Here is a 20454-nt window from a genome sequence, read left to right as displayed (position 1 = left end):
TCTTAAGAAAATGTACGAATGGCACGATGACTGGTTTGTCTCAAAAGAGCAACAGTTATTTTGGCATGCCATTCATAAATTGTCAGAGAGATGGGAAAAATGTATAGCTAGCGATGGACAATAGTTCGAATAAAATATTTTTTTATCATTTTCATACAATAAATGTGCACTTTCTACACAAAAATTCTGGTTTCATATTTACACACCTGGTATATAGAGATAGTTGAAGGTCTTTCAGGACTGAAAATTGTCAATATGGTTACACTAAACATTCTCTGCTCTTTTCAACATGTTGTGGAATGATTTTTTTACTGATGCTGTTACATCTGAAAGGTCAAAGGATTCACTTGGTGTGCTATGTAATATATGCACTCAGTGCTTTATTTCTTCACTTATTACCTTTTTAAGTCAGATGTGGTAAAAAAAAATTATTTGACATGCATTTCATACCACATAGTTTAAAATGTTTTTGTCATTTAATTTTAGATAATGTAATTCATCACATAAGTTTCTTGAAATTAATGCATGGGAACACAGTGATTCATGTGGCACATGGTAAATGCCAACCCTATTACACTTTCTACAAGACAAAAAATTATATGACTATTATGGCAGATGACATTTCAATATTTTTATCCACAGTTTTAAGCAACAAAATAAAAATTAAGTGTTTGATGACCTATGATTTCACTTTAAAACTAACAAAATTGGTGTTCCAATGACAAATGGACGTATATTCGTAACGTTGTAAAATTTAGATAAAATATAATTCTTTTTATTTTTTAATAAATCATTTTAAATCTATTTCAAATATACTGAAGAAGAACTGCTTTTAATAAGAAATCAGCAGTCAACACTCATACTTTATTGTCCATTTAATAATAAGTTTAATTTAATCGTAAAGGTTAAATGAAAAACTGTGAAAATTTCATCCAAAACTACCTTTCTCATCTCTGTCTGGAGATGAAATGTTGAATAAATGCTTACCACATTTTTGGATAGTCAGACAATACTTAAATAATTTTACGTTATCAACATCGACTGATCACTTTGATGATGAGTAAAATTCACAAGAGTGTTCAGTATTCCAGAATTGAGAATAATAAGAATCACCTTTTGGTAAGAAAGGAATGTTAGGACCGTTTATTGAAATCAAGCCAGCCTTCAGAGCTATCTTGACATCAGTTTACCCTTCGCAGGCAGCGATGTTTTATGGCTGTGGGCGGAAGACATTTTCAAAAAAAAAAAGTTCAAGCAAAATCTATTTAGTTAGTTACTTACAACATGCATTCATGTTCAAAAACATAATATACCTTGTGTTTTTGCTGAATTCTGCCACTAATCAGTAACAGTGATAGTAATATAATAACAATAGCAATTTTGAAGAAGTAGTAGTAGTAGGCAGGGAATAATATAATATGATTTATTATAATAATAATATAAATATTTTTATTAATTTCCTTCTGAATTTTTGACTCTAATATTATGTTTGAATTCAAACAAAGTTAGCCAAAAATGAAGTTTTGTAAGGAACAGTTTGCAAACAAATTACTTAAAAATAAGCGAAAAACATGAAAAAAATAATGCACGCATCTTTTACATATGCACAGTCATTGAACTCATCTGATAACTGAAGTAAAATGGTTCCCAATCACATTGTATCAGGAATTCCCACCTCAAAATGATTGAAAGAACATCTCCTGCCATCTCTTGGAATTTATATGTAACTACGTGAAGACAAATAGCCGGTCACATTCAGAGACTCATATACAGGTTTCCGCCCTCCAGCGTAAGTACAGGTAGCCCATATATGGGTTTCTGCCTGCGAAGGGTTAAAACTGCTGTTAAACAATAATTCTTTTAAGAGATTATAAATGACAGAGAAATCAATTATTAAAATACCTTTAGAGTTTTTTTAAATTTGACAGGCTGTTTCACTACCCAATGACCTCAGTTTAAACAAAATGAGACAGGAACCTGAACGATCTCCTACAAGAATATATATGTTTTATTAAATGATTTGTACTTGATAAACAGAATATGTAGAAAGCCTTGACTGAGGTGTATAACTACAGCTTCTGCTTGATGAAATTCAGTCTTAAAGGCTTTTTGTGTTAACTGTTCAGGACATGATAATCTTTAAATCTAAAAACTAAGTCTATTTAGATCCATTACTGTTTAAACATATTAATAAATATTTCACAATAAATTAACTTTACTAATATTTGTAATTAATAATGAACACGTCTGCTCCAAAAAAAAATTCCAGTTACTCATATACACATAAAAAAAATTAAATGAAGTAGTTAGAAGGTAATATTTTAAATTCTAAACACTGACTTAACATACCTTATGCACATATTCTAATATTCCAATTAGAGTATGAATCGAACATCGAAGTAATTGTTCTATATTATAACATTGAGGGCACATACGTAATGTATCTCTGTATTGATAACAAACACGTTTCACAGACATACTTGTAACAGTAAATATTTTATCAGCAAACTTATCAGAAATATCTGTATGTGATATCCGTGCCATTTTTATAAATATATATATCGGTAATGCCTGAAACATTAAAAAATAATGAAAAAATAAAAACAAAAAATGAAAATTTATACAGGTGTGAAAACCTATACTGTATATTTTTAAACTCAACATTTTGGAAAACCATGCTCATAATAATATTACACAACAACATATCTGATGAAAGAAAACATACATATAGAATTATCATTGCATTAAGTTTATAAAAAAAGGCATACCAGTAACACTGTTGACTGAAGTTGCGAATGAACTCTGTGCTTACTCTTCTAATTGTACGATCATAGAAATTTCTTTAGAGGAGCACATTTAAAGTCTATCAAAATCCAGTCTATAAAGATTATTGTATTTCTTTGTGAAAAAAAAATAATAATGACACATTTTCTGATTGTAATACACCAAACTAAAGCCATATTTGCAATGATTAAATATGTGTAATCTGATAAATCTTTGTCAAGGAAGTAACATTATTTCAATTCCTAAGTTTATACAGTTTACTTTTGTATGCCCCTGTTTATGATGCATAGACAAAATTTTAATTTATTTTTACTTTAAAAAAGCATTTTTTTTCAACTACCTGAAAAGTATCCAGTGCAGTCGCTGGAAATATAGGTAAAAAAGCTAAAAATAGGAGGGAAATATCACAATTAAGAACATTAATAAGTTGAAGAGTTCATATTTAGTTTTTGAACAAGAACATTGTTTAAAGATAATAAGAAAAAAATTCAATTTTAATGGAATAATCTTTTCCTCTTAACATTTTGAATATTTAAAGGTAATCCACACAAAGATTCTTGGCAAAATATATCTTGCTGCATAATAAAATTCAAATCAAGTGTCTGGTATATTCATTGGTTTAATCAAAGCGACTGAATATTTTCAATTATGTATTGTTTATTAAGGAGTTCTCCAGATTACAAAGACATCTACAATAATGAAGTTTTACTTATCTGATCGCAAAAAAAATTGTATATTTGATGATAAATATTTTCTCCATAGCAAACAATCTGGAGAACTATCTAAGAACCATAACTTCCCTTCTTGGTTTTTATGAATAACAATTTCTCCAGAGAGATAGCAGCTAAAATAATAGGTTATGCTGACAACATGGCTGAACTATACGTGATTGTAATATGGAGTTAATTTGTATGTTTAATTTTGTATGTAAGATATAGAAATATCTAATTGGTTGATAAGCATTAACCTTTCAATGATTACTAATTAAGAAAATATTTTTAATTTGCTACTGAGATTTGTAACATCAGATATGCTTATCATACCGAGACATCTACCAAATGACTAATGAAAACTGATGAAACAAATCAATCAAATTGAAGTAGGTATCTTGGTTCATAATAGACTTATGCATTAAATAGAATAAACATATAGAAAGTATCATCAACAAAACAAAACACAAAACAATATTCCATCACAAGAAGTACCATTTTAATTTTGCATTGTTGGTCTACAATGTACATCTTGAATTAATCTGAAGGGATGCTGTTTTGGTCTTGAATACCATGTTTAACATAAACATAGCATAATGAATATGTATATTTTAAATACTATCAAAAATGTTTATCTTTGTAACTATTATGTAATCTTTGCAACAGAAAAATTGTTACACAAGCTAATATAATTTTTGTGATTTTTTAAATTAAGTTTTTTAATTTAATAAATTCTACTAAAATATCTATCACAACTAATTATGAATAACTTAGAAGAAATCACACCAAGGTCCTAATAATGGGAATATATCTAAGAAACCTTTCACAGTTACATAGTTACTACTGTTGTATGTAAAATATTGATATCCATTCTTTATTAATTAAAAAAAAAAATTATCATATTTTTAAAAAAAAGTAGTTAGGAACTAGAAACTCCAAAGGGGTGAAAGAACTAAAAACAATGAATAAATGTAAAAACTGAAAAGGCATTTTAAATTAAATTGGTCTTGCTAATTTAGGTAATTACAAAGCATTCCGGTAAATCTATATCTGACAAAATACAAATAGCCTGCCTCTGTGAATAAGAAAATTATTATAAATTATAATAAAAATATATCAAAAAATATATTTAAGTGAATATTAGATAAAAGTTTAGTCACCATTATACTCACCATAAAAAAAAGCAATTGTGTCTGGAAATTATATGTAATACCATCTTCTTTACAAAGGTATGATGGATTCGATAATAATTTACTACAAAGTTTTTGACTAGATGCACAAATACTATTAACAGTAAGATACTGTCTCTTATAAGCTAATGATTGAATGAGGAACAACAAACTTTTTAACGTATCGATAAGATCAGTTTCAGCAACCTTTCTGGATTCATTTCTTGGTAATGTTGAAAAAATGATATATACAATCAATAATGATAAACTGCTAATCATCTATTAACAAAGAAATCATGAACATACAATTAAGAAGGAAAAAGGAGAATTAACAATATATTAATAAGTTTTAAAAATATGACTCAAAGCTGTCAATACCTAGGTAGGGAGATCACTAGTTTATGCTTTCAGGAGAGTAATCTTCAAAGCCAACACAAATTTATTATTAAAATGATAGTTTTTTATTAATAAGTTTTAATAATATGACTCAAAGCTGTTAATATCTAAGTAGGGAGATCATCACTACTTTATGGTTTCAGGAGAGTCATCTTCAAAGTCAACACAAATTTATTATTAAAATGACTGTTTTTTTGACTCTATGGAGTGTCTTCCTAGTTTAAGACATCTGGTGAATCCATGCAAACTCAAATTCCTTCTCTTATTGTAGTATATGTATAATTTATACTTCTTCCAAATTTTGATATTTCTGAATTAGATCATAATAATTTATTATCCAAAATTCCATCTCTACCACAATTTTTTTTATTTAATAGCCAATTTGTGTCCTGCGTTTCCACTTCTTGTTTTACAAACCTTCAAGAAATTGACCTGAATGGAAATGATCACAAACTTCAATTAATTCATCGTGATAAACATAATGTCAAACCATGGAACAACTAAGAACTTGGATTACAGAGAGCGAGTGAGAAAGTTTTAAACTGCGAGAATAAAGCAAAAGAAATATAATGATGCTGAAAACCGATGACTCAGTTTACTCAGCTATTAATAAATTTTTCTCCAGATAAAAAGGTAAATATTTATTTACTGCTTCATCTGAAGATGTGTGCAAGGACCCATTACAAAGGTAGACATTGGATGTTTTTATACAAACCTAGCGAAAGAAATGTGTACATGTTCAAATACCAGCAAGCGAGTGGAAGGAAGTCCACTTCCTTGTATTTGAAGAAATTGGAGCCTCTAAGATATTAATGAATATTAAATAATCTGATTGATTTTTACTTGTTAGTTTCTTAGACTACCTCTTTTAATTCAGAATTTCCAGAAATACAAGTTGTATAATAATGAAATACACATTGCCTTTCAGTTTGAGGATCTTTTAGTGCACTGAACACTCAAGTTTTCTATCAAAGTTGCAGAATAAAATAAAAAACTTTGTCACATTGCTACTTGAAATAACAAATTCCTATTTGTCTCATTTTCCTAGTTCTGTATTATATAACATTTACAGTTATGTATGAATTTAAAAGAAATGTAATCTTGTACAGGCTTAATTTGAATATTTCTGAGAAGTGTGGTTAATTGAAACCCAACCACCAAAGAACAGATCGTGAATATCGATGTATTCACGATCTAGTATTCAAATCCATATAAAAGTAACTACCTTAGGCCTACTTAGCAAGTATAAAGTAAACTCCTAGGATGCACAAGTGAAAATATTCTGTTCTCTTGTATAAAATGTTTTGTTTGTACAAACTTCTTTTGCATCTGCAAAAGAAATATAAAACTACATATAATTTTTTTTCCCAGTTAGCATCTCCTGGAGATGACTGATTGTCTAGAACTCATTGACTCTTGAATTAAATTAATTCAAAGTAATTCACCCCGAATTACTTTCTAATAAAAATCTGTGGCATTGGTCCATTCTTTTTTAAGTGCAAGATACCTAGAGAGATCCTCTCCATTGCTTCTTTCAGTAGTTTTTATAATAGTATTTTACAGTTGGATACTTATTAGCCTTACATTACATGTGGTGCACTTTTTTCTTTAGATTACTTGCTCACATGCTATGTGATTAATGAAATTTAGAAGTATTTTAAAACATTTTCCACCTTCTGTTTTGTTTTTACTTACTATTCAAAACAGAAAAACTTATAAAATTTTTAGATGCAATTAGGAATAAGGTGATTGAGATGGTTGTCGAAAATCCAATTGAGAGATGAGATTTGCTATCTAGCAATATAAACAACAAATATTTTGAGCACAAGGGGAGTACGAAGATGATGATTTATTTAAAGTACAGGAATTGTAATACAGATGCTTTATATATAATATTGCAGCCTTAAAACGTTCAAGGTGTGTTTTTAAATAAGGACCGTTATCAATTTTCTGCCATTAGATGTGGTGTGGAAATTGATGGCACTACTATAGCATGTTTATTTATATCAATGAATACCTGTTTGCAACAATAGGTTAATGTTACTCACGTTAGTTGCTGTTTATAGCCTGGCTGAAATGAATGCTACAATAAATAATCCTAGTGATTTGTTATCTATTGGCAAAAAACAAATCTACTGCTGATATTCATTGAGAAATTTTCAATGTTTACAGACCCAGTGTTATGTGCAAAGGTAAAGTTCACCAATGGTGTTGTTTGTTTTGTGGAGAAAGCACAAATGTTCATGACGAAGAAACAGTGCTCACCCAACTGTCATGTCAAACTGACTGAAAATGCAAATGCAAAAATCCGTGAAAGCGAATTTGTTTGCAAAGCAAACAAAACCACTGAACAATTGCAACAATTTTGTTGGGAAATCTTCAAACATCTGCCTTACTGTACAGATCTTACACCAAGATTATTACCCTTTTCTCCATTTAAAACAAAGCTTGCATTGCAAAAGTTTGAAGATGATGAGGAACTGCTAAACAGAATAATTAGTTGGTTTAAAACACAGATGGGAGAATTCTTCAGTAAATGAATAATGAAGCTAGTAAACCGATACCAAAAGTATATTGCAGTGAATGGCAAATTGTGTGTGTGTGTGTGTGTGTATGCACGTGCATGTGTGTATGTAAGTTTATTTTGTTATAATAACGTTTTTTCTATTTTGCTTATTTCAGTTTTTATATCAAAATGGCCTTATTTAAAAAACATGCCTCGTATTATATAGCTATTTGTATTATTTAATGTTTAATAATTATCTTGTTTCTATAATATATTTGTTGAATTATTTCATATAGCAATTGATTTGAGAATTACTTATTAATATCTGGATATTAATGAGAGTTATAATCACTGATATTGTTTTATTACTGGTTGACGGAATAACTCTTTAATTTTTTTTTTTATAATTTATTATATTAATCGAAAAATGATTTTTCGTCTTATAAGCTATTCTTGTAAGCAGCTCTACTGAATATAAATAAATAATGACAATGGCAAATTAATTTTTATATGATGAATATTTTGCACCCACCTTATTTTGTTTTTTTCAATTTTGGTTAAAACTATTCTATATAGTCTCCTTTTCTTCCTTTTTATATCACTGCATAAAAAGTGTATTTTTATTTAGTTTTATAGCTACTTCATTTTTGGTGATGGTATAAAGTTATGCAACTGAATTGGTTAAACTATCTTGCAGCATTCTTTCTTATCTGGTGAAGAGAGAGTAATCATTTTTCTTGTTATTCAGTAATAAAAAAATAAGGTCAAATCCTATTTTTTTATGAATATCGGAAAATTTCCAGTAAGTAAAGTGAGAAATGTCAAAAACTCTAGAATGATGGGCTTTAAAAATTTGAATGCACATCCTTTCTGGAGAGATTTCAAGTTGTAGTGTAAAGATTTCACAAGGGTTTTCAATTTCACAAAGAAGTTTTTTTTTAGTAATATATTTCCAAATAAAAAAAATAGTATTCATGTGATCTGAGAGCATTTAGATCTCTCAGGCAATGACAGTGACTCATTGAGATCACAGGCAAATCCTGCAATAAAAGTTCCATAAAAAAAAGCAATGACCCATGGATGAGATCTATGATTCACAAAATGATTTTAGTTTTAATTTTTATGATGCGAATGTGAAAAATAAGGTAAATTTTGAATACATTAACAAATGAGTACATATATGACTTTTTATGGTTTTTTTCTTAATAATATAAAGAGACGTTTCAATAATATAAGGAAGGATTAATATTAATGTTAAAATGCAAATTTAACTACCAAAGTGATTTTAAAGATCAAGCTTTTTTTTCCTTCAGAACACAACTGATTCAGAAAATACACGGTGGGTATAAACAAGCTTACATATTTTACACAGGTGGAATGCTGAATATGTTACTCTCCTTATAGTGTAATAAGTAATGTAGACTAGTATTATGTAAAATAATTCTAGTGAATTTGTAATTATTCACTTAATAAAAAAATTACAAATTGCAATTAGCAACAAAAAGATTAGACTGACCTTAGAATCCTTAGCTTCATCATGTAATGTTTCCCAAGACCACAAATATAGATTATAATTTTTAAAAATGATATTTATATCAAACGCAGAAAAATCATCTTCTACTAACGATTCAAACAAAGAACAAAGTAACTGCACTGTTAGGATTTCTTTCTCCCTATTTATATCATAATCTGATGATTCTGTGGATTGACTTAAAGGATTTTCAGCATATTCTTCATAATTACGTATTATATATCTACTAACATCGAGCTTATCATCTGGCTCAATCAAATTTTGTATCGACATTAACATTTCTTGTCTTGATGGAATATCTTCTTTATATTTTTCAACATTTAAAGGAGCAATAATAGCATCAATCATAGCCCAACATGATTCTAATTCAATTTTCTGGAGTGCTGTTATAAACTTTACAATTAACTCTTTTGTCTTTCTAGTGACATAAATGCTTTGACTTAAGTAATGTTGTTTTAAAATATGATCCCATAATTCTGTAAAAGAAAAGTAAATAGGCATAAATGAAAAATTAAAATTTTATTGTTGAAAAATTACAAACTCAACTTATGGACAGCAACTGGATGGTTGAGAGGATATTTATTGGGTTCAGTTGGGTTGCAGGTTAAAAGGATGCATGTTACAAAAAAAGTAAATATAAAACTATTATTGAATTACTTGTAGTAATATAAGCCCCAATTCCATACGTATGAGATATGTTTTTTAAGTTAGTATTGTTTTGATACATGTCCATGTTTTGTAACATGGCTATCATCATTTTGCACATGTACACTGAGACACTACATCTACTGGCTTGCAACAGACGCCATTATATGGCGGCGTCTGTAGGTGTTAAAATGCCTGTGACAAAAGACAGTGTTGCCAACTGAGAAATACATTCTGCAATTCATTTCTTAAAGCAAGCGGTACAAAAGCAGCTGAAATTCATAGACAGATTACTGAAGTTTAGAGAGATAATGCTACATTCGATGGAATGGTAAGAAAACAGGTTACGACATCATTTAAAGAGGACCACACAATTGTACATAATCTGGCACGAAGTGGGCGACTGTTTATCATTACTGATAATCTGGTACAGAGAGTTAATGGAAAAGTCTGTGAGAATCGACGATTTATGATAACAAATATCCTCTAATTTCACGCGTTCTATAGGAAATAGTGTTGGTACACTTAAATTATCAAAAGTTATGCTTATGCTGAGTACCAAAAATGCTGACCGAGTTGCACAAAAACAAATGTTACCCATTGCTTTGAATTTTCTTACGATACAGTAATGAAACTTTTTCTAAAACCTTCAATTATAAATTTTTACTGGTGATGAGACATAGGTGTCTCACATTACACCGGAGTAAAACAACAGTCCAAGTAATGAAGAGACACTCAACATCTCAGGGGCCATGCTTGTTGATTTTTTGCCTTGGAATGAAACAATAAATGCAGACATTGTGAAACCTTGACTAAACTGTTGTGTAATCCAAAACAGAAGGTGTGGCACGCTTAGGATGGGAATCATCCTGCTCCATGACAATGTTAAACCACAAATGGTTCATCCCGTCATTTGGCTAGAAACAAATTGATAAACTCACTCTATAGTCCTGTCTTGTGCCCAGTGACTACTTCTTTGTTCCTTCTGCATTTAAACCAGCACCTCGGCGGTCGGCATCATGATGACAATGACAATATCAAAACAGCCATTAAGGTTATTGTCTCTGGCAACAGATTTCTATGAAGCTTGAATGCAGAAGCTGATCACATGAAAAAACAAGGGCCTTAATGTAGGTGGAAATTATGTAGAACTGTAGATTAAGATCCAGGCTTTCAGGTGAATGTAAATATTTTCAAAAAAACATGTTCTTGTTATTTTTCATATCAGAACAGTACTTAAAAAAGCATGCCTTGAATAAACAATACTGATGAATCTGTTTATAACAGATGAAAATACTTCCCTACGCAAAAAAGTTTTGAATGGATTTTACAAATAATCATATATTCCTTAAAAAAAAGACCACCTCCATCAAACCTGATACCAGAACAATTTTTACATAAAACTTCCACATTAGAAAGGGTTTTATTACGCTTCTACCTCATTTTTTAATAAATTACTCAACTTAAAAGATATTCTCAGCAACTGATTTAAGAAAACCAATCAAAAAAATAACTAATTGTAATCTCAAAAAAAAACTGAAATTTCTACATTTTTATTTAATATATGAAAAAATATTATATGCTTATATTATTGCCATTAATACCTTCTAAATTAAAATAAAAATTGCTAAGAATTATCATTTATTATGTATATTTTAGTAAGGTACAACTAACACAATTGATTATAAGTGTGTAATTTTTTTTAACTAATTTCATACTTTGTAATGCTGTTCAAATCGATTTTACTATCATTTCTCTTAATTTGTAGAAGCAAATTTTATAGCCTGTTTCCTTTTTGTTATCCATGGAGTACGAAGCATACTACTCAATCTTGATGTGACATATTGTACAATTACAGCAGTTACTAAATTTTACGAGGATTTATTTTATGTAATTTTGGTTATCTGCAGTCAAATAATTAAGGTAGAAAAATATTTTCTTATGCATGATAGAAATGATATATGCTAAAGTTTGTATATATTACATTGAAAGTAAAAGGATTTTTAAATATAATGTGAAATGCACAATCTAAAGGAGTAAATTAATAAGGTTTATACAAATTGATAACTTTCAACCTAACATATAGATTAGTGGTTAAATTCTAATAGCAAAAATAATTTTTTTTAGGTAAACAAATATTCAATTCTATTGCAACAGATGTTACTACAAATTACTTATACAGTACAAAACCATACTATTTTAGCAAATGAAAAACAATGCATGAGAACTAAAATAAAGTTTATAACAATAAAATCAATTTTACTACATAAATGATTAAGTAAAATCTTCATAATTAATGTAGTGGCATCAGTCCCAATTAAAAAAAAAAATACCATTTTTGTAAATGTTATTGTCTATAGTAAAGTTTAATGAGCAAAAGTTTCGTACGGCTGCTAGAAGCAGTTCTGATAAGAGATATCAACCAGTGGCAGTTATAACAGTAGAAATTCCAATTTGAAATTATACACTTAAATTTTTAAAATATAATTTTTTTATACAATAAAATGTAGTCATTCTATTTAATTTATTTATTGAAACAAAAAATGTTTTAATACATTTCTTACCATTAAAGTACAAGAAGTAAACTACTGTTGCTTCGAAAATCATTTAACACCACCTTAAATGGGTTAAAGTAACTCGAATGAATAAAAATTTATAAAAAAAAAACCCTACTGAAACTGATTCACATTTTAAGTACTATTACATGGATTCGACATAATATATAGAGCACTTGTTAAGTGTAAGTATTTGATAGCTTAGATAGAAGTTGTCTAAAAGGAGTGAAATCACATGAGTAATGACACAGAGTTACAAATATTACATAAATATATGTGAGTGTCTGTGTGTATGTATGTGTGAAAGAGAGAGAGAGAGAGAGAGAGAAAGAAAGTTAAGAGTACAAATATCATTCAAGATTTTTTCTTATTTTCAGTTACAAGGTGAAAATGGGAAAAATAATTAGGTCACAATAATAACTCTCAGTTTCTGAGAACTGAAATTTAAAAAGTGAATACAAACATAAATAAAAGTATATCCATAAGATAAATAAATAAATAGAAACAATGGCTGCACCTTATGCTAGTCTGTGTAGGCAATAAAATAAACCTAACCTTGACTAACGCAAATTTATATGGCTGAGATTTTTTATTTTAAACAAATCAGTGACACCTATCTCAATAACCAGATTAGTGTTGCAAAATGTAAGGCGATTCAAAAGATTTTCAATTAAAATAGTCATTAACTTTTGTTTTCCAAACCTCCAAATGTTTTGCTAAGATTGGATAAATAATTTTGAAATAAATTTATACAAGACATTTAAAAACACAAACACAGAATATTTTTAAAAACAAATTAATCATATTTCATTAACAGTGGTGAGGATAGTAATCAACAAGTGAAAGAATATTGCACATTTACATTCTAATATAATGAAATTTTCCTTTAGCAGGTGGCATTTAGGTAATAAAATTCTAAAAAGTACAACATTCTATGATACGAAATACTTTTAGAATATATGTTAAACTGGTATTACAGAGGGCCAATCTCTATTTTTTTTAGGATGGGATATATATGTTTAGGAATAACATAGGCTATGTGGTTCCATTGTAATTGTAGTGAAGTCTCTAGAGATGGAAAGTGAGAGAGAAAGAGAAAGAATAAAGAAGAGTAACGACAAATAAATAAAAAAAGAGAAAAATTCGAGATACAACACCAAAGAGGATCAATGGAAAGAATTTCTAGAACAGAATAGAAAGTTTGAAATCAAGAGACATATAGAAAATAAAATAATAGCTGGGACAACAGGTATTGTTTTGAAATTATTATGCACTAGTGAACAAGGAGATGAGTTCTTGTAATGCTATTACATCAGGATAACCAAAAGGCTTGAGGTGTACATGGTGCACGATAAATCAAGAGTATACTAGCTAAAAATCAAAGAAGTTGTGTTGTGAATTCATTGTTAACTGGGAGCTAGGTTATTTATTATTCACTGTTAAAATGACAAGTTAGTTTCCTTTGGTAAGTAGCAGATAAATTGTAAATAATCTTTGTATAAAATTTATTACTGATTCTGTAATTGTATCTCTCGAGCAATAATCAATTCTAAGTTTTTCATAATTTTTCCATTAGTTTCAATATAGAATAAAGATTATTGTTTGTGACATATAATCTATTTATTTTGTAAATTACATGATATTCAAAATGTATATAAATAATATACAGATGTTATCATGAAGTTCTCCCGGGACTTTCATAACCTATTCTAGCTGTGAAAATAATGTAAAAAGTACATATAAACATATCTTAAAATGCTTCGTTTGCAAGTTATGGCTACTGAAAGATTTCATTGAGATTTCAGCTACTCTGGTGAAATGAGGTTGTACTGAAATTAGGACCCAGAACCATATATGAAGTAGTTTCATATATGAGAAATCTGGGGTGAACACAAATTGAACTAAAAAACCGTATTTTTTATGTTTGATGAACAACTTGGTTAAATGGGTAATAAACACACAAAACTTTCAATTAAAAGTTGCAGAAAATTTAATTCTGAACAAAATGTTTTATAAGATATGTTGAATAAAATTTTATTTAGAAACAGTACATTACTACATTTGTCACAAAGGACTTATTTAATGTAAATAAAATCCAAATACATTTTTGGTCATGTGAAAATTCTGTAAAAATAAAATTTACTGTCAAAAGCTGTTAAAAAAATTTTTTTTTGAAGTTTTGAAATTACACAACTGTAAAATAAAATCAAAATTTAGATAATAATTATCTTACTAATAGCAGAAATACAATAAATTGTTTGAAAAATTATTACTTCAAAGTTGGCAATAAAATAACAACTGATCAACGACAATACTCTATTAGTGCTTAAATTATTCTGTAAGGTACATTAAGTATATTGAATACTGTGAACTGTGCTGTCATTAGCAAAGGTTTTCTTTGAATTTTAGTTTGAACATGATTGACTTGCCATTGCATTAATGCCATACTTATTTACAACAGAGGAATATGCTACTATGGTATTCATTTTGGGTGTGTGTAATAGTTATGTTACAGCTGCTGCAGTAGAATATGAAATATGTTTTCTGAATCGCAGGATTTCAAATCCAAAACAATTAGCACGACTTTTCACAATCTTGGTTCACTACTACTATTCATACCAGCTAAATATATGATCTGTCCAACAAAATGTTGTTATTAATGAAATTATTATCAATGCAGTTCAGTGTAATCCAGGCATCACTACAAAACATCTTTCTAAGCAGATTGGAATTTCACATTTGTGGTTTGGAGACTTAAACAAAACAAGTCTTATCCTTATCATCTTAAGTCTTACAGCCAGTTCAACATCTACAATCAGAAGATGATCTGCTTCGCTTGAGTTCTGCAACTAGTGAAATACAAATTGACAACTCAACAATTATGTTTTGCTTACCAATGAGGCAAATTTCATTCGAGATGGTGTCAACAACAATGCTGTTATTGATGAAATTATTATCGATGCAGTTTCATTACCAATGAGGCAAATTTCACTCGACGTGATATCAAACGCAATGAGCATACATGGGTAGAAGTAAATCCTCATGGAATGGCGGAAGACAATTTTCACATCGATTTAGCATAAAAAAAATTATTTAAAAGATTAGCATAAAAAAAACAAACATAAATGTATGGTGTGGCCTTCTTCACAATCAGCTGTTTGGACCATTCATACTAACTGGCCGTTTAAATGTTGAGGTCTACTTGCATTTTTTTCAAGAATTGTCACAGCTGCTTGAAGATCTTCCTTTAGCAATAAGACACAAAGTATCCAGCATGATGGTACACCTCCCCACTTCTCTTGAGTTGTTTCCACTCGTTTAAATCATCATTTTCCTTAGAACCCTCCAATTTGAATCAGTTGTGAAGATTCACATTCTTGGCCACCTGATTGCCTAATCTAACACCTTTAGAATTCTGTCTCTAGGGATGGAGAAAAAATATTGTATAAAAAGTACATTCTCATTTAGGAATTCATGGATGAAGTTGAGCAACTTAAGGACAGCCATAAAAAAAAGCAGCTAATCAGTGTTATTTATTATATAAGCTGCTTCGTATAATGCATACCACTTTGTTCTAGCATACTGTTTTTAAATAAAATTCAAATTTTTCTAACTTTTTTGTTTTATTCAACTTATCTATCACCATTCTGTTCCGAATAAATTCTCTACAAGTTTTGTTTATTCTAAAGTTTTAAGTGTTTATTACCCATTTAATAAAGTTACTGTACGTCAAACACAAAAAACAGGGTTTTTTTTATCCCAATTTGTTGGTTAAAACTACTGTACAGCTCTGTAAAAGTTCTCTCAGTTCTCAACTACTGTAACAGTTCTGGGACCTATTTTATTCGATCTTTCAGGTCAAAATCATAAGAAATCACTAGTTTTGTCTCTTAATTAGCATCCTAAAAATCTCAATACAACCACATTTCACCAGGGTAACTGAAATCCAAATGAAATCTTTCACTAGCTGTAATGAAACATTTTAGAACATATGTTTACATGAATTTTTTCTAGTATTTTCACAAGTAGAATAGGTTATGAATGTTCGAGGAGAAGTTCGCGATACACTCTGTATTTGTAAGAATTTTAATTGGGTAATCACTCTATACCTTTTGTTAAACTGATAACGACTATAAAGACTTCTGTTTGGGAATCAAGTGAATATCCGCCAAAGAAGTAGTAGTGAAAAAGAAAAAAAAACATGAAAACAAAGAAACGGATGTAATTCATTATAACGGTATAGTTTTTTTATGAAAGATTGCAACTTTTCATTCACTAAAAAAACATACACTAACTGGTAATACCAGCTTTTTATGCATTTTTCTTTATATTAAAGCTATTTTCACTATTATATAGTCATTGATCAATAAGTTATACAGTTTTCTTTAATTACTTTTCATTACACAAAATGTATTTGTCATTTTTATCCTTCTCCAACAGCAAGCCAACTTGCATTGGCTTAATAAATTAAGCTAAGGCTAGGCTTAAGGATTAAATTTCATCTATATTTAGTTAAATGGCTCAGGGTAAATCAATGTTTTACTCTTTTCTCATCAAAGAAAATTGAAACCTCCATTTTTCCATGTACATTCCATCATATGATGCAAGCTATCACGGTTCAGAAAATACTAAGATGTATCAAAAGGTTATAAAAAATTTTTTTTAATAAATTATACATAGAAAGTGAATTAAAAAATTAAATTAAATATATATATATATATATATATTTAATATGAAATGTATTTAAAATATAATTAATATACTGTTAATACTGTTAAATATTCTGTAAATTAATTAAATGTAAAATGAAATATAATTAATATTACATTAGAATTTATTTATATAATCAATATAACAAGTCTTATTTATAAACATCAATTGTCATTTACAGCATGGCCAAATTAGCATTGTATATGGGCATAATCAGGACAGCACTATGATCAACACCAATCTACAGTGCAACCAACTAAACTTCACATGCAGGAAAAATGTGAACTAACAGCTTGCAATTAAAGTAGATGAAATCCAAAAAAATTACAATGAAATTGTAAACCGTACGGTAAGAGCTCACAGATATCATTTCTTCTATTCAAAAAACAAAAATTTCTGTAATATAAAACTGTTTAACAAAGTGGTACTGATATCAAAAAAGGTAAGACACTACATTTCCATTATCAAAATCTGTTATAAGTTAGAATTTTGTTTAAAAAAAAATTAAATGTTAAATATATGTCACAGACAATAGATATACAATAATAGATAATAAACAATGTTTAGGCGTTCCATATAAGCGAAAAATTGAAAAATTTGATACAAAACTCTTACTTCATTTATTAAACAATTAATAATCAAAAGAATTGTATTATTTTTGGAAATGTAATATGTATTACATATAAATGAAATTGGGTCGATAAGAGTTTTGATTTATCAATTTATTTAAAAATTGATTTTTTTTTTTGTTTATTAAAAATTTATTTATTTAATCAATTTTATTTCTGATTTATTTATTCCTTTTTTAATAAAACTATAATCTCTTGTAAACTAATACTTTTTTTTTTAAAGAAGTGATTGGAATTAAAAAAAATTGTTTTACCTTCAGTACTTTTCATTTACATAGCGCATTTACTATTAAAACAAGCTATAGTATATTTTCTTAAAATTTTATTATTTCAAGTACATTACCAAGTTTTTGTATGCTACCTATAGTACTGATCAAGTACTGCAAGTGGCACAATTCATAAAATCACCTTCAAGTCCCACAGGGACATATAAGGTGATTTAGAAGCAAACACTGAATACATGTACATACAACCATTAACATCCAGAAAATTTCCATCTGGTTTTTTGGGTTCCTTAGGTGTCAAAACATCAAGATCCAGTAAAAACTGCACATGTCCAAACTGTACTGATTACAATACTTTCCCTCTACAGCTATAGAAGGGAAATACTTTATACTTACCCATCTAGACAAGAAAGTTTTTTTTTTTTTTAATTTAAGTTTTTATTTTAATAATAATATTACTTAATGATTTATGTTTCACTTTTAGAGAAGTATTTTTATCTTTCATTTATAAGAGTATTAATTTTAAGATAAAAAGAAGCACTTGATTTTTAGTTTCCTTTATCGTATGTCAACCATTTGTAAACACTTCAGATAGAAAAAAATACACTTAACAAGTAAAGGTAAAGTACATAAATAATGTAAACTTTAAGCAAACCCAACTTTCTATAAAAGAATAATTTTTCCTTTCCATTTATCTTTTCATGAGATAAGAAGATATTTAATATTTTTATTGATTTAAAAAAACTGTAATTAAGGTATTTTCCATCATTATGTTATTACATTTGATTATTTTTATATTCTTATTTTGGTATATAATATATGATGTTAATTTTTATTTTAAATAATTCCTTTATTACTACATAGTTTTATGCATTCAAAAAAAGTTTTAATAAGTCATGTTTATTTTTAAAAGTAACAATAATTCATTTTTATTTGTTGTTGTTAATGACATAAACAAACCCAGGTTATAAATTTTATCTGTAAAATGCAGCAATTATTTAATTATCTGCTTACATTTTACACTAGTAGGGCATGAAATAAAAATATTGATATTTTTTCCTTTTATTAATACAGTTTTGATATTAAGAAAAAATTATTTCCTTGGAATTGTAACAGAGTTTTCAAGTTATGATAATGAAAATACTATTAAAAAATAATTGGAATATTAACTATTTTTGAATTTTTTGTGATAAATAAAATTGTATATTAATTTAAAAAATTCCATATTTTTTGTCATGACTTTTATATTTGTTTTCATCAACTGAACAATCAAGTGAAAAGATGAACTTTTTTTGGAGATGAAGAGAAATTAACTTTCTCTGCAATTTATACCAGATAACTTGTTTTTATAAAGGAAAGGCACATGAAAAGAAAAATAGGAATTTATATGCAACATTTTCTTAATTTCATTTCTGACTATAAAGCTGAAACCATGTACACTTTAAAATTCATTACTAACATTGCTCACGTATAAAGTTTGTAAATAAGAATAACACTTGCTTTACAATGTGAAAGACTGACAGTCTAATGTCAATCGTGCAAATGACCTTTTAGTATTGTTGGTTTTACAACACACCTAGCCACTATTCTGTTATTTGCTTTTAAGTTAGTACATCCTGCTCTATCATTCCTGATGTGCGACAAGCTACAAGGTTTAACTATCTACAAAGGATGCTGATTTATATAGGCCTAATACAGTTGAGTATAGTACATGGAATCTGTAGAATATTGTACAAAATAAATCAATATAGTTGGATAACCAATTTTAATAAACTTGAGATGAAACCTTATTATAATCAAGTTATTTGCAGCACCATACTTATAAAAATGTGAAGTTGTTCAGTTTTGACCACACATCCAATAATGTTTCACCATTTTAGGTAGCTGAGGAAGTAATATTACCTACTTATAAAGTCAAACTTATCCTCTTTTCTTTGAGCTTAATCCCAGAAGGAAAAATTCTGGTGTTTGTTCACTAAAGTTAGCTTGATTATAAGCAGTTATACGGCAGAACCAATGAATTGTCTGAAGACATAGAAATATTACATTTTCTATAAACATGTAGAAAACTGTTCTGAAACTTTATGTTCACTTTTATTTAGATAATGTATTATGTACAAGTATTAAAAGGTATATTTTTTTTTACACAAAGCACAGAAATTAAAAAGTTATTGAAATATATAAGTGACATTTATTAATCTCTGATCGAATGTAAAAAAGATATGGAGTTCATGAGTGTGTAGTTTCTAATGTTATACTGAAAATCTTATAAAGCCATCGTTTGGTTACGGTTTCCAAATTAAAGTAATTAACTAGAAGCAAACTTTAAGAATTGTTTTAGATATAACAGCATAAATTTAATTTGATATTTTTTAACTGACTGAGCAGTAAGGCTTAAAGGGAGAACAAATGTGCCTTATTTTACAGCAAAAATCATATCTTACGTAAAAATCTTTATTAAATCTTTTTTTTGTTTTGGTATGTATGATTCATATAGACTGATTTTTAGTAACTTAGTAACATAAAAATGTTGGTGCTTCCATGCATTATATTTAAATATAACATAACATTTGCTTAAAGAAAATAAAAATAGTT

The 20454-nt window shown here is 28.2% G+C and overlaps 1 protein-coding gene across 3 annotated transcripts in view; it reads right to left on the bottom strand.

The window, feature by feature from the left end:
* Positions 1-20454, bottom strand: part of LOC142329811 (integrator complex assembly factor Brat1) — a 69295-nt gene that overhangs the window by 31649 nt on the left and 17192 nt on the right. For 2 of the 3 annotated variants that reach the window (XM_075374653.1, XM_075374654.1), the window contains exons 3-5: positions 9082-9572; positions 4667-4942; positions 2350-2571 (exon numbers count right to left, since the gene is read on the bottom strand). In XM_075374653.1, coding sequence (XP_075230768.1) covers positions 2350-2571; positions 4667-4942; positions 9082-9572 — 989 coding nt within the window. Of the gene's footprint in view, positions 1-2349; positions 2572-4666; positions 4943-9081; positions 9573-12305; positions 12457-20454 lie in introns of those variants that run through there. The other variant, XM_075374655.1, reaches the window with a different exon arrangement.

Source organism: Lycorma delicatula, chromosome 9 (assembly GCF_047948215.1).
Source record: "Lycorma delicatula isolate Av1 chromosome 9, ASM4794821v1, whole genome shotgun sequence".
Taxonomy (NCBI): Eukaryota; Metazoa; Arthropoda; class Insecta; order Hemiptera; family Fulgoridae; genus Lycorma; species Lycorma delicatula.
Note: the sequence above shows the minus strand (reverse complement) of the source record. Positions and strands in the feature narration are given on the sequence as shown.